We start from the raw sequence: 15,717 nt of genomic DNA on the forward strand, positions 1-15,717 counted from the left end.
AATTCAGCTTTACAGGGAACAATGATTTTCATCTTTTTATTCATAATTGTTTACACCAAGAGAAATGTATACGCTGTATCTGTGAGGGATGTCGCAGCAAAAGGAGAAGCTGAAAATGGTGCAGGTGAAACAGCAAAGTGTGTGTAAAAATTGTCGTATCCGGCAAAGATCAGCAGACGTGCTTGGAGCAGTACCGGTTGGAAATTGTTTGGTGAATACAGGAACCATGGATGAGCAGAAATTACAAAAGGAACAGATGATTGCAATCAACATACATCAAAGTTGCTGGTGAACGCAGCATGCCAGGCAGCATCTATAGGAAGAGGTGCAGTCGACGTTTAGGCCGAGACCCTTCGTCAGGACTAACTGAAGGAAGAGTGAGTAAGGGATTTGAAAGCTGGAGGGGGAGGGGGAGATGCAAAATGATAGGAGAAGACAGGAGGGGGAGGGATGGAGCCGAGAGCTGGACAGGTGATAGGCAGAAGGGGATACGAGAGGATCATGGGACAGGAGGTCCGGGAAGAAAGACGGGGGGGGTGTGACCCAGAGGATGGGCAAGAGGTATATTCAGAGGGACAGAGGGAGAAAAAGGAGAGTGAGAGAAAGAATGTGTGCATTAAAAAGAGTAACAGATGGGGTACGAGGGGGAGGTGGGGCCTAGCGGAAGTTAGAGAAGTCAATGTTCATGCCATCAGGTTGGAGGCTACCCAGACGGAATATAAGGTGTTGTTCCTCCAACCTGAGTGTGGCTTCATCTTTACAGTAGAGGAGGCCGTGGATAGACATGTCAGAATGGGAATGGGATGTGGAATTAAAATGTGTGGCCACTGGGAGATCCTGCTTTCTCTGGCGGACAGAGCGTAGATGTTCAGCAAAGCGGTCTCCCAGTCTGCGTCGGGTCTCACCAACATATAAAAGGCCACATCGGGAGCACCGGACGCAGTATATCACCCCAGTCGACTCACAGGTGAAGTGATGCCTCACCTGGAAGGACTGTTTGGGGCCCTGAATGGTGGTAAGGGAGGAAGTGTAAGGGCATGTGTAGCACTTGTTCCGCTTACACGGATAAGTGCCAGGAGGGAGATCAGTGGGGAGGGATGTGGGGGACGAATGGACAAGGGAGTTGATTGCAAGATGATTGCAATTTTTGGTTTGTCTGAATTTACCTTCCAAATGGATCATCAGCGTTACTTCTCTGCGTTACAGTCTAAGGTAACATTGAGAAAGGAAAGTTGATACAAGAAACAATGGATGATGAATCTGCAGCAAGACGTTAAACACCTGAAGGAACTGACTTCCTTCCCTCAGCTATTTTCAGTTCATATGAATCATCCTGACCTGTACTGTTTACTGTCTGGTCATTAGAACAAACGTTAGTTGAGTAACAGTGTGAATGATGCACATTCTGTCATGCTTTCAATGAAGAAAACATGAATTGCAAATGCCGTTTCTGACTAATTCTATGCTTGTTGAACAACCAATAGATTTCATAGCTGTGGTAATTCATTCGGGAGATGCAGTTGGAGGATTGGTTGGAGCCCCCTTAAAAACCATGACACTTGGAATGGGGTGTCACAGTTGTGACGACAAACCAAGTTATCAGAAGATTGATGCTAATGAGAGAGACATAAGGGAGACAATAGAGAAACATTCAAAATGCTAATAAGAGAGAAGAGAGAGATTAACGAGAAAGATACACATTTCAGATATTGACAGACCGATTGCTTTGGACCTGAACTGTTTGAAGTTTGATGGACAGGCGATACACCAGCAGGGGGATAAAAGGAACAGGTTCACTAAGGCACGACAGACACCACGAAATCACGAGATAACGAGACCCTGGAAGAGTGGTGTGCCCCCACAAGTTGGTGTGAGATTGGAGGTCAGTTTTGAGGGAACCAACCATAGCCTCACAGCGTGAAAAGGTACGATTGGCGGGAACTTGGTGTGTGTGTCTGCCCTTGCCTGGGTGCCGGGTTCACCGTGGAAGAACGGTCGTATCCGGAACGAAGGGGTCACAGTCGGTGACCATGGAAGACATAAAAAGGGTCTGCCTGAAACCACCAGTGAACATCAAAGGTCTGCCTGAATCAAATTTGCATTTCTCTCTCTCTCTCTCTCCAATGGCACAACAGTACTCAGTACTGCGAACTGTAGTCAGCTGAACTGAACTCTGCGTCACTTGAGACTGATCATTTTACCCCTAGACTGCGATAGAGCTTGGTTGATTCCTATTACCCTCGTTCTGTCTACAAGTGTGTTTTATCATTGCTAACCTGTTGCATTTATATCCTTACGATTAGAGTACTGTGTTACTTATTTCTTTAACAAAACTTTATTAGTTTCTAATAAACCAGACTCCAACTAAGTGGTCCATTTCTGCTGGTTTGGCAACCCAGTTACGGGGTACGTAACACAGTAAATTGAAAAGAATTCTTCCACTTCACAACTGGTAGGTGTAGTGGAGATTAATTCTGGTACAGGATTCGCTGCGATTGCAGAAGTTATAACATTGTCTTAGGCGACAGGTCAGGGACATGAAAACTTCAACAATTCTCCTTTCCTGTGTTCTGTATGCGCAGCTAAAAAAAATCAGTGTCTCCTCACCGTATTGATTGTTTAATTAATCCAGATATATCCACTCTACTAATGACAAAATGAGATTAAATCCACTTGATCTGTTACTCTGTTTACAGATCAATGAGAAATACAATGCACATCGCCATGGGCAGAGCTTTGGATACTTACAGAGCTCTGGTGTGGAGCTTGGAGCAGTTGTTATCAGTGTACTTGATTCACTTGTTCGATCTGTGGTCAAACTCTGTGTTGTTGAGGCTGATGTCGATGTGCTTGCTGTCTCTGCAGTGGTTGGTAAGGCTGTTGAAGTTGTAGTAGGAGGAGGAGTTGTAACTGGCTCTGTGGTCGCTGTATTCAAACACAGACACTTAGGATCTAAGAAATCATTAAACAAATATCATTGTCTCTTCTATACACTGAGTGGAAACACACCTCCATGCCAGTCTCCGAGTTTTAGATGTTTAGATTCTCCAGAGTGTGGATTGTTGATTCTGTCCCTTTAAATATTCTAGCCGACTATTCTACTTGGCAACATGATTTAGCTGCCAAGATTCAGAAATGTGAAACTCACATCAACTCTGGTTCCCTGTTCAATCGTCAGCTCAGCTTTGCTTCAATCTGCCATTGTAGCGACGATTGCTCTCTCATTTGGATTCTACCCTTGTCTTGGCAGTTTCTCATCTCTCAGCTACTCCAGAACTCTATTCTCAACTCAATCTCAAAAAAGTATCTTGTCTATTCTTCAATACTCCAGCACCACCCTGCTCTCCAGCTCTTGACACACAGTCACAGTGTGTGTTCAAAAATATATGAAATTCAGCTTTACAGGGAACAATGATTTTCATCTTTTTATTCATAATTGTTTACACCAAGAGAAATGTATACGTTGTATCTGTGAGGGATGTCGCAGCAAAAGGAGAAGCTGAAAATGGTGCAGGTGAAACAGCAAAGTGTGTGTAAAAATTGTCGTATCCGGCAAAGATCAGCAGACGTGCTTGGAGCAGTACCGGTTGGAAATTGTTTGGTGAATACAGGAACCATGGATGAGCAGAAATTACAAAAGGAACAGATGATTGCAATTTTTGGTTTGTCTGAATTTACCTTCCAAATGGATCATCAGCGTTACTTCTCTGCGTTACAGTCTAAGGTAACATTGAGAAAGGAAAGTTGATACAAGAAACAATGGATGATGAATCTGCAGCAAGACGTTAAACACCTGAAGGAACTGACTTCCTTCCCTCAGCTATTTTCCGTTCATATGAATCATCCTGACCTGTACTGTTTACTGTCTGGTCATTAGAACAAACGTTAGTTGAGTAACAGTGTGAATGATGCACATTCTGTCATGCTTTCAATGAAGAAAACATGAATTGCAAATGCCGTTTCTGACTAATTCTATGCTTGTTGAACAACCAATAGATTTCATAGCTGTGGTAATTCATTCGGGAGATGCAGTTGGAGGATTGGTTGGAGCCCCCTTAAAAACCATGACACTTGGAATGGGGTGTCACAGTTGTGACCACAAACCAAGTTATCAGAAGATTGATGCTAATGAGAGAGACATAAGGGAGACAATAGAGAAACAATAAAAATGCTAATAAGAGAGAAGAGAGAGATTAACGAGAAAGATACACATTTCAGATATTGACAGACCGATTGCTTTGGACCTGAACTGTTTGAAGTTTGATGGACAGGCGATACACCAGCAGGGGGATAAAAGGAACAGGTTCACTAAGGCACGACAGACACCACGAAATCACGAGATAACGAGACCCTGGAAGAGTCGTGTGCCCCCACAAGTTGGTGTGAGATTGGAGGTCAGTTTTGAGGGAACCAACCATAGCCTCACAGCGTGAAAAGGTACGATTGGCGGGAACTTGGTGTGTGTGTCTGCCCTTGCCTGGGTGCCGGGTTCACCGTGGAAGAACGGTCGTATCCGGAACGAAGAGGTCACAGTCGGTGACCATGGAAGACATAAAAAGGGTCTGCCTGAAACCACCAGTGAACATCAAAGGTCTGCCTGAATCAAATTTGCATTTCTCTCTCTCTCTCTCTCCAATGGCACAACAGTACTCAGTACTGCGAACTGTAGTCAGCTGAACTGAACTCTGCGTCACTTGAGACTGATCATTTTACCCCTAGACTGCGATAGAGCTTGGTTGATTCCTATTACCCTCGTTCTGTCTACAAGTGTGTTTTATCATTGCTAACCTGTTGCATTTATATCCTTACGATTAGAGTACTGTGTTACTTATTTCTTTAACAAAACTTTATTAGTTTCTAATAAACCAGACTCCAACTAAGTGGTCCATTTCTGCTGGTTTGGCAACCCAGTTACGGGGTACGTAACACAGTAAATTGAAAAGAATTCTTCCACTTCACAACTGGTAGGTGTCGTGGAGATTAATTCTGGTACAGGATTCGCTGCGATTGCAGAAGTTATAACATTGTCTTAGGCGACAGGTCAGGGACATGAAAACTTCAACAATTCTCCTTTCCTGTGTTCTGTATGCGCAGCTAAAAAAAATCAGTGTCTCCTCACCGTATTGATTGTTTAATTAATCCAGATATATCCACTCTAATAATGACAAAATGAGATTAAATCCACTTGATCTGTTACTCTGTTTACAGATCAATGAGAAATACAATGCACATCGCCATGGGCAGAGCTTTGGATACTTACAGAGCTCTGGTGTGGAGCTTGGAGCAGTTGTTATCAGTGTACTTGATTCACTTGTTCGATCTGTGGTCAAACTCTGTGTTGTTGAGGCTGATGTCGATGTGCTTGCTGTCTCTGCAGTGGTTGGTAAGGCTGTTGAAGTTGTAGTAGGAGGAGGAGTTGTAACTGGCTCTGTGGTCGCTGTATTCAAACACAGACACTTAGGATCTAAGAAATCATTAAACAAATATCATTGTCTCTTCTGTACACTGAGTGGAAACACACCTCCATGCCAGTCTCCGAGTTTTAGATGTTTAGATTCTCCAGAGTGTGGATTGTTGATTCAGTCCCTTTAAAGATTCCAGCCGACTATTCTAACTGGCAGCATGATTTAGCTGCCAAGATTCAGAAATGTGAAACGCTCATCAACTCTTGTTCCTGCTGAATCGTCAGCTCAGCTTTGCTTCAGTCTGCGATTGTAGTGACGATTGCTCTCTCATTTGGATTCTACCCTTGTCTTGGCAGTTTCTCATCTCTCAGCTACTCCAGAGCTCTGTTCTCAACTCAATCTCAAAACAGTATCTGGTTCTATCCTTTAATACTCCAGCACCATCCTGCTCTCCACCTCTTGACACACTGTCACAATGTGTGTTCAAAAATATATGAAATTCAGCTTTACAGGGAACAATGATTTTCATCTTTTTATTCATAATTGTTTACACCAAGAGAAATGTATACGTTGTATCTGTGAGGGATGTCGCAGCAAAAGGAGAAACTGAAAATGGTGCAGGTGAAACAGCAATGTGTGTGTAAAAATTATCGTATCCGGCAAAGATCAGCAGATGTGCTTGGAGCAGTACCGGTTGGAAATTGTTTGGTGAATACGGGAACCATGGATGAACAGAAATTACAAAAGGAACAGATGATTGCGATTTTTGGTTTGTTTGAATTTACCTTCCAAATGGATCACCAGCGTTACTTCTCTGCGTTACAGTCTAAGGTAACATTGAGAAAGGAAAGTTGATACAAGAGACAATGGATGATGAATCTGCAGCAAGACGTCAACCACCTGAAGGAACTGACTTCCTCCCCTCAGCTATTTTCAGTTCATATGAATCATCCTGACCTGTACTGTTTACTGTCTGGTCTGTAGAACAAACGCTGGGTGAGTAACAGTGTGAATGATGCACATTCTGTCATGCTTTCAATCAAGAAAACACGAATTGCAAATGCCATTTCTGACTAATTCTATGCTTGTTGAACAACCAATAGATTACATAGCTGTGGTAATTCATGGGGGAGATGCAGTTGGAGGAATGGTTGGAGCCCCCTTAAAAACATGACACTTGGAATGGGGTGTCACAGTAAATTGAAACGATATCTTCGATTCACAAATATGACACATGCAAGAGAATCACAGAAGTTATTGAGAGAAAGGCTTTTCTCAGTTAACACTGGGAGGTTTAACTCTGCTACCACAAAACAATAAATTTCATGAGATATGCCAGTGATATTCAACCTGATTGTACTTCTGCTTCTAAATCTGAGGTGAATAGAGTTTGAAACAGCAGGAATTGCAACAGCTGTATTCATAACAGGAGCAGTTGCTGTATTAATGGTAGGTATAGTGGAGACTAATTCTGGTACAGGAGTCGCTGCGATTGCAGAAGTTATAACATTGTCTCAGACGACAGGTCAGGGACATGTAAAATTCAGCGATTCTCCTTCCCTGTGTTCTGTCTGCGCAGCTAAAAAAACATCAGCATCTCCTCACCATATTGATTCTTTGTTTAATCCAGATATATCCACTCTACTGATGACAAAATGAGATTAAATCCACTTGATCCGTTACTCTGTTTACAGATCAATGAGAAATACAATGCACATCGCCACGGACAGAGCCTTGGATACTTACAGAGCTCTGGTGTGGAGCTTGGAGCAGTTGTTATCAGTGTACTTGATTCACTTGTTCGATCTGTGGTCGAACTCTGTGTTGTTGAGGCTGGTGTCGATGTGCTTGTTGTCTCTGAAGTGGTTGGTAATGCTGTTGAAGTTGTAGTAGGAGGAGAAACTGTAATAGGCCCTGTTGTTGCTGTATTCAAACACAGACACTTAGGATCTAAGAAATCATTAAACAAATGCCATTATCTCTTCTATGCACTGAGTGGAAACACACCCCAATGCCAGTCTCCGGGTTTTAGATGTTTAGATTCTCCAGAGCGTGGATTGTTGATTCAGTTCCTTTAAAAGATTCTAGCCGACTATTCTAATTGGCAGCATGATTTTCATCTTTTTATTCATGACTCGTTACACCAAGAGAAATGTGTATGTTGTATCTGTGAGAGGTGTAGCAGTAATAGGAGAAGCTGAAAATGGTGCAGGTGAAACAGCAAAGTGTCTGTAAAAATTGTCGTATCCGGCAAAGATCAGCAGACATGCTTGGAGCCGTTTTTCTCCAACGGCTTTCTGAGAGGCGGGACTGCGCAGGCGTGTGACGTCGGGCAGTGCAGCGCGGCAGATTTAAAAGGGCAGACATCCTGCTTCGGATTTGATTCGAAGAAGGAGTCTGAGAGTCTGAGTGGGAGTGCCGAAAAAGAGATTTTTGAAATTTTCGTTATTTTTTTTCTCCAACGGCTTTCTGAGAGGCGGGACTGCGCAGGCGTGTGACGTCGGGCTGTGCAGCGCGGCAGATTTAAAAGGAACAGAGCCTCAGAGAGCGGGCAGCGTAGTTTGCGGGCTGCGGAGTGAGCCGGGAGCAGAGTGAAGACTTAAGGGCTTCGGCTCACCGGGCTTAGGCGGAAGCGGGCGAGGCGAGGAAGGTTTGACATTCATTTTCTGTTGCTATTTGAGGAGAGGGGCATTATGACTGTGAGGGCAGTTTGCTGTTCTCGGTGTCGGATGTGGGAGGCCCAGGAGTCTCCAAGCCTCCCGGACGTCTACATCTGCGCCAAGTGCATCGAGATGCAGCTCCTAAGGGACCGCGTTACGGAACTGGAGCTGCAGCTCGATGACCTTCGTCTGGTCAGGGAGAGCGAGGAGGTGATAGAGAGGAGTGGAAGGCAGGTGGTCATGCCGGGGCCACGGGAGGCAGACAAGTGGGTCACGGTTAGGAGGGGGAAGGGGAAAAGGAAGGTGATGGGGAGTACCCCGGCGGCTGTGCCCCTTAACAACAGGTACTCCTGTTTGAGTACTGTTGGGGGGGACAGCTTACCCAGGGGAAGCGACAGTGGCCCTGCCTCCGGCACAGAGTCTGGCCCTGTAGCTCAGAAGGGTAGGGCAAGGAAGAGGAGGGCAGTTGTGATAGGGGACTCGATAGTAAGGGGGTCAGATAGGCGATTCTGTGGACGCAGTCCAGAGACTCGGATGGTAGTTTGCCTCCCTGGTGCCAGGGTCCGGGATATTTCTGATCGTGTCCAAGATATCCTGAAGTGGGAGGGTGAAGAGCCAGAGGTCCTGGTACATATAGGTACCAATGACATAGGTAGGAAAAGGGATGAGGTCCTGAAAGAAGAATATAGGGAGCTAGGAAGGGAGTTGAGAAAAAGGACCGCAAAGGTAGTAATCTCGGGATTACTGCCTGTGCCACGCGACAGTGAGAGTAGGAATGCGATGAGGTGGAGGATAAATGCGTGGCTGAGGGATTGGAGCAGGGGGCAGGGATTCAAGTTTTTGGATCATTGGGACCTCTTTTGGCGCAGGTGTGACCTGTACAAAAAGGACGGGTTACACTTAAATCCTAGGGGGACCAATATCCTGGCAGGGAGATTAGCGGGGGCTACTGAGGTGACTTTAAACTAGAATGGTTGGGGGGTGGGAATCAAATTAAAGCGGCTAGGTGTGAGGAGGTTAGTTCACAACAGAGGGATGGGAACCAGTGCAGAGAGACAGAGGGGTGTAAAGTGAGCGTAGAAGCAAAAAGTACAAAGGGGAAAAGTAAAAGTGGCAGGCCGACAAATCCAGGGCAAGCATTAAAAAGGGCTAAGAGAGTTGTAAAAGAGCGCCTGAAGGCTTTATGTGTCAATGCAAGGAGCATTCGTAATAAGGTGGATGAATTGAAAGTGCAGATTGTTATTAATGATTATGATATAGTTGGGATCACAGAGACATGGCTCCAGGGTGACCAGGGATGGGAGCTCAACGTTCAGGGATATTCAATATTCAGGAGGGATAGACACGAAGGAAGGGGAGGTGGGGTGGCGTTGCTGGTTAAAAAAGAGATTAACGCAATAGAAAGGAAGGACATAAGCCGGGAAGATGTGGAATCGATATGGGTAGAGCTGCGTAACACTAAGGGGCAGAAGACGCTGGTGGGAGTTGTGTACAGGCCACCTAACAGTAGTAGTGAGGTCGGAGATGGTATTAAACAGGAAATTAGAAATGTGTGCAATAAAGGAACAGCAGTTATAATGGGTGACTTCAATCTACATGTAGACTGGGTGAACCAAATTGGTAAAGGTGCTGAGGAAGAGGATTTCTTGGAATGTATGCGGGATGGTTTTTTGAACCAACATGTCGAGGAACCGACTAGAGAGCAGGCTATTCTGGACTGGGTTTTGAGCAATGAGGAAGGGTTAATTAGCGATCTTGTCGTGAGAGGCCCCTTGGGTAAGAGTGACCATAATATGGTGGAATTCTTCATTAACATGGAGAGTGACGTAGTTAATTCAGAAACAAAGGTTCTGAACTTAAAGAGGGGTAACTTTGAAGGTATGAGACATGAATTAGCTAAGATAGACTGGCAAATGACACTTCAAGGATTGACGGTGGATATGCAATGGCAGGCATTTAAAGGTTGCATGGATGAACTACAACAATTGTTCATCCCAGTTTGGCAAAAGAATAAATCAAGGAAGGTAGTGCACCCGTGGCTGACAAGAGAAATTAGGGATAGTATCAATTCCAAAGAAGTAGCATACAAATTAGCCAGAGAAAGTGGCTCACCTGAGGACTGGGAGAAATTCAGAGTTCAGCAGAGGAGGACAAAGGGCTTAATTAGGAAGGGGAAAAAAGATTATGAGAGAAAACTGGCAGAGAACATAAAAACGGACTGTAAAAGCTTTTATAGATATGTAAAAAGGAAAAGACTGATAAAGACAAATGTAGGTCCCCTGCAAACAGAAACAGGTGAATTGATTATGGGGAGCAAGGACATGGCAGACCAATTGAATAATTACTTTGGTTCTGTCTTCACTAAGGAGGACATAAATAATCTTCCAGAAATAGTAAGGGACAGAGGGTCCAGTGAGATGGAGGAACTGAGCGAAATACATGTTAGTAGGGAAGTGGTGTTAGGTAAATTGAAGGGATTGAAGGCAGATATATCCCCAGGGCCAGATGGTCTGCATCCCAGAGTGCTTAAGGAAGTGGCCCAAGAAATAGTGGATGCATTAGTGATAATTTTTCAAAACTCGTTAGATTCTGGACTAGTTCCTGAGGATTGGAGGGTGGCTAATGTAACCCCACTTTTTAAAAAAGGAGGGAGAGAGAAACCGGGGAATTATAGGCCGGGTAGCCTAACGTCGGTGGTGGGGAAACTGCTGGAGTCAGTTATCAAGGATGTGATAACAGCACATTTGGAAAGCGGTGAAATGATCGGACAAAGTCAGCATGGATTTGTGAAAGGAAAATCATGTCTGACGAATCTCATAGAATTTTTTGAGGATGTAACTAGTAGAGTGGATAGGGGAGAACCAGTGGATGTGGTATATTTGGATTTTCAAAAGGCTTTTGACAAGGTCCCACATAGGAGATTAGTGTGCAAACTTAAAGCACGCGGTATTGGGGGTAAGGTATTGGTGTGGGTGGAGAATTGGTTAGCAGACAGGAAGCAAAGAGTGGGAATAAACGGGACCTTTTCAGAATGGCAGGCGGTGACTAGTGGGGTACCGCAAGGCTCAGTGCTGGGACCCCAGTTGTTTACAATATATATTAATGACTTGGATGAGGGAATTAAATGCAGCATCTCCAAGTTTGCGGATGACACAAAGCTGGGTGGCAGTGTTAGCAGTGAGGAGGATGCTAAGAGGATGCAGGGTGACTTGGATAGGTTGGGTGAGTGGGCAAACTCATGGCAGATGCAATTTAATGTGGATAAATGTGAAGTTATCCACTTTGGTGGCAAAAATAGGAAAACAGATTATTATCTGAATGGTGGCCGATTAGGAAAAGGGGAGGTGCAATGAGACCTGGGTGTCATTATACACCAGTCATTGAAAGTGGGCATGCAGGTACAGCAGGCGGTGAAAAAGGCGAACGGTATGCTGGCATTTATAGCGAGAGGATTTGAGTACAGGAGCAGGGAGGTACTACTGCAGTTGTACAAGGCCTTGGTTGGACCACACCTGGAGTATTGTGTGCAGTTTTGGTCCCCTAATCTGAGGAAAGACATCTTTGCCATAGAGGGAGTACAAAGAAGGTTCACCAGATTGATTCCTGGGATGGCAGGTCTTTCATATGAAGAAAGACTGGATGAACTGGGCTTGTACTCGTTGGAATTTAGAAGATTGAGGGGGGATCTGATTGAAACGTATAAGATCCTAAAGGGATTGGACAGGCTAGATGTGGGAAGATTGTTCCCGATGTTGGGGAGGTCTAGAACGAGGGGTCACAGTTTGAGGATAGAGGGGAAGCCTTTTAGGACCGAGGTTAGGAAAAACTTCTTCACACAGAGAGTGGTGAATCTGTGGAATTCTCTGCCACAGCAAACTGTTGAGGCCAGTTCATTAGCTATGTTTAAAAGGAAGTTAGATATGGCCCTTGTGGCTACAGGGGTCAGGGGGTATGGAGGGAAGGCTGGGTTCTGAGTTGGATGATCAGCCATGATCATAATAAATGGCGGTGCAGGCTCGAAGGGCCGAATGGCCTACTCCTGCACCTATTTTCTATGTTTCTATGTTTCTACTGGTTGGAAATTGTTTGGTGAATACGGGAGCCATGGATGAGCAGAAATTACAAAAGGAACAGATGATTGCAATTTTTGATTTGGCTGAATTTACCTTCCAAATGGATCATCAGTGCTGCTAGACTTCTCTGCGTTACAGTCTAAGGTAACATTGAGAAAGAAAGTTGATACAAGAGACGATGGATTATGAATCTGCAGCAAAACATCAAACACTTGAAGGAACTGACTTCCTCCCCTCAGCTATTTTCAGTTCAGTTGAATCATCCTGACCTGTACTGTTTACTCAAGCAACGCCCATCAAAGCTGCTGGTGAACGCAGCAGGCGAGGCAGCATCTCTAGGAAGAGGTACAGTCAACGATTTGGGCCGAGACCCTCCGTCAGGACTAACTGAAAGAAGAGCTAGTAAGAGATTTGAAAGTGGGAGGGGGAGGGGGAGATCCAAAATGATAGAAGTACTGTTTACTGTCTGGTCTGTAGAACAAACATTGGTTGAGTAACAGTGTGAGTGATGCACATCCTGTCATGCTTTCAACGAAGAAAACACGAATTGCAAATGCCATTTCTGACTAATTCTATGCTTGTTGAACAACCAATACATTTCATAGCTGTGGTAATTCATGCGGGAGATGCAGTTGGAGGAATGGTTGGAGCTCCCTTAAAAACCATGACTCTTCGAATGCGGTGTCACAGTAAATTGGAAAGATTTCTTCCACTTCACAAATATGACACAGGCAAGAGAATAATAAAAGTTATTGAGAGAAAGGCTTTTCTCAGTTACCACTGGGAAGTTTAAAACTGCCACCACAAAACAATAAATTTCATGAGATATGCTAGTGATGTTAAACCTGATTCTACTTCTGATTCCAAATCTGAGATGAATGGAGTTTGAAAGAGCAGGAATTGCAACAGCAGTATTTATAACAGGAGCAGTTGCTGTACTGGAGTGTTAATGGTAGGTGTAGTGGAGACTAATTCTGGTACAGGAGTCACTGCAATTGCAGAAGTTATAACATTGTCTCAGACGACAGGTCAGGGACATGAAATATTCAGCGGTTCTCCTTCCCTGTGTTCTGTCCGCGCAGCTAAACAAAAATCAGTGTCTCCTCACCGTATTGATTGTTCATTTAATCCAGATATATCCACTCTGCTAATGACAAAATGAGATTAAATCCACCTGATCCGTTACTCTGTTTACAGATCAATGAGAAATACAATGCATATCGCCATGGACAGAGCCTTGGATACTTACACAGCTCTGATGTGGAGCTTGGAGCAGTTGTTATCAGTGTACTTGATTCACTTGTTAGATCTGTGGTTGAACTCTGTGTTGTTGAGGCTGGTTTCGATGTGCTTGTTGTCTCTGAAGTGGTTGGTAATGCTGTTGAAGTTGTAGTAGGAGGAGGAGTTGTAATTGGCCCTGTTGTTGCTGCATTCAAGCACAAACATCTAAGATATCATTAAACAATTACCATTGTTTCTTCTTCACACTGTTTATGTACACATCTGAACTCGATAGATCTCAGTTTTAGATGTACTGATTCTCCGGAGTGTGGATCGCTGGCGCAGTCTCTTTAAATATTCTAGCCCACTATGCTAATCGGGGTCATGTTTAGCTACCAAGATTTGGATATTTAAAGAGCATCTGAACTCAGGTTCGGTGCTCTGTCGTCGGCTCAACTTTGGTTCACTCACCGACTGCAGTTACGTTGCTCACTCGATTGGAATCCAGACTATTCTTGACACGTTCTCGTCTACCAGCTACTCCAGAACAGTGTTCTTGACTCTGTCTCAAAACCTTCTATCCGTTCTATTCTTGGATACTTTAGCGATTGGGTCCTGACCATCCTGACCTACACCTCTCATCACACACGCACACAATGTGCGGGAAAGGAATACGATACGGAACTTTCTGGGAAGCAATGATTTCTGAGGTCAATGCTTTTCATCATTTCATTCAAAATTGTTTACTCCAAGGGAAATGTACACGTTGTATCTGTGAAGGATTTAGCAACAATAGGAACAGATGAAAATGGTGCAGAAGAAACAGCAATAGTGGTTGAACGATTAGTTGTATAGACGAAGATCAGCAAATATACTTGCAGCAGTACTGGTCAAAAATTGTTTGATTAAAATGGGAACAGCAGATCAGCAGAACTTACAAAAGGAGCAGATGTTTGCACTTTTTGATTATGGTCAGAATTTGCCTTCAGAATGGATCATCACTGCTGCTGGAATTGATCTGTGTTACAATCGAAGGCAACAACGAGAAAGGAAAGTCGACACTAGAGTTGGTGATTGATCCATCTGAATCAAGATATCAAACAACTGCAGGAACTGACTTTCTCCCCTTTGCTCTTTTCAGTTCAGTTGTAGCATATTGACCCAAACTGTTTGCTGTCTGTGCACCAGAACAAATGATGTATGCCAGTAATAGTAAACCTGATTCGGATTCTAAATCTTAGGTGAATGGAGCTTGAAACAGCAGGAATTATAACAGCAGTATTTATAAGATGAACAGTTGCTGTACCAGAGTGTTAATAGTAGGTGCAGTGGAGACTAATTCTGCTACAGGAGTCGCTACAACTGCAGAAATCATAACATTGTCTCAGATTACACGTCAGGGACAGGAATCATTCTCTGATTCTCTCTGCACTTGTTCTGTCTGCGGAGCTCAATGGTTCCATCAGTGTCTCCTCAACTAACTGATCCTTTATTCAATGCAGGTACTTCCACCCTACAAGTGACGTGCTGAGATTCGATCCTATTGATCAGTAATTTGTTTTCAGAACAATGTCAAATACAATGCACATCGCCCTGGACAGAGCCTGGGATACTTACAGAGCTCTGATGTGGAGCTTTGAGCAGTTGTTATCAGTGTACTTGATTCACTTGTTCGATCTGTGGTCGAACTCTGTGTTGTTGAGGCTGGTGTCGATGTGCTTGTTGTCTCTGCAGTGATTGGTAATGCTGTTGAAGTTGTAGTAGGAAGAGCAGTTGTAATTGGCCCTGTTGTTGCTGTATTCAAAGACAAACACTTAGGATCTAAGAAATCATTAAACAAATAGCATTGTCTCTTCTACGCACTGAGTGGAAACATACCCCCGTGCAAGTCTCCGGGTTTTAGATGTTTAGATTCTCCAGAGTGTGCATTGTTGATTCTGTCCCTTTAAAGATTCTAGCCGACTATGTTAATTGGCAGCATGATTTAGCTGCCAAGATTCAGAAATGTGTAACGCTCATCAACTGTGGTTCCCTGTTCAATCGTCAGTTCAGCTTTGCTTCAGTCTGCGATCGTAGTGACGATTGCTCTCTCATTTGGATTCTACCCTTGTCTTGGCAGTTTCTCATCTCTCAGCTACTCAAGGACTCTATTCTCAACTCAATCTCAAAACAGTATCTGGTTCTATTCTTCAATACTCCAGCACCACCCAGCTCTCCACCTCTTGACACACAGTCACAATGTGTGTTCAAAAAAATATGAAATTCAGCTTTGCAGGGAACAATGATTTTCATCTTTTTATTCATAATTGTTTACACCAAGAGAAATGTATAAGTTGTATCTGTGAGGGATGTCGCAGC

The 15,717-nt window shown here is 44.0% G+C and overlaps 1 protein-coding gene across 1 annotated transcript in view; it reads right to left on the reverse strand.

Moving 5' to 3' along the window:
- The window catches only part of LOC134345926 (mucin-2-like), a 187,269-nt gene that overhangs the window by 88,145 nt on the left and 83,407 nt on the right, over positions 1–15,717 (reverse strand). Inside the window, exons 8-12 of the mRNA XM_063047278.1 lie at positions 14,977–15,153; positions 13,388–13,564; positions 7,152–7,328; positions 5,261–5,437; positions 2,749–2,925 (exon numbers count right to left, since the gene is read on the reverse strand). Coding sequence (XP_062903348.1) covers positions 2,749–2,925; positions 5,261–5,437; positions 7,152–7,328; positions 13,388–13,564; positions 14,977–15,153 — 885 coding nt within the window. The remainder of the gene's footprint in view (positions 1–2,748; positions 2,926–5,260; positions 5,438–7,151; positions 7,329–13,387; positions 13,565–14,976; positions 15,154–15,717) is intronic.

This window comes from Mobula hypostoma, chromosome 4, assembly GCF_963921235.1.
Source record: "Mobula hypostoma chromosome 4, sMobHyp1.1, whole genome shotgun sequence".
NCBI classification, from domain to species: domain Eukaryota; kingdom Metazoa; phylum Chordata; class Chondrichthyes; order Myliobatiformes; family Myliobatidae; genus Mobula; species Mobula hypostoma.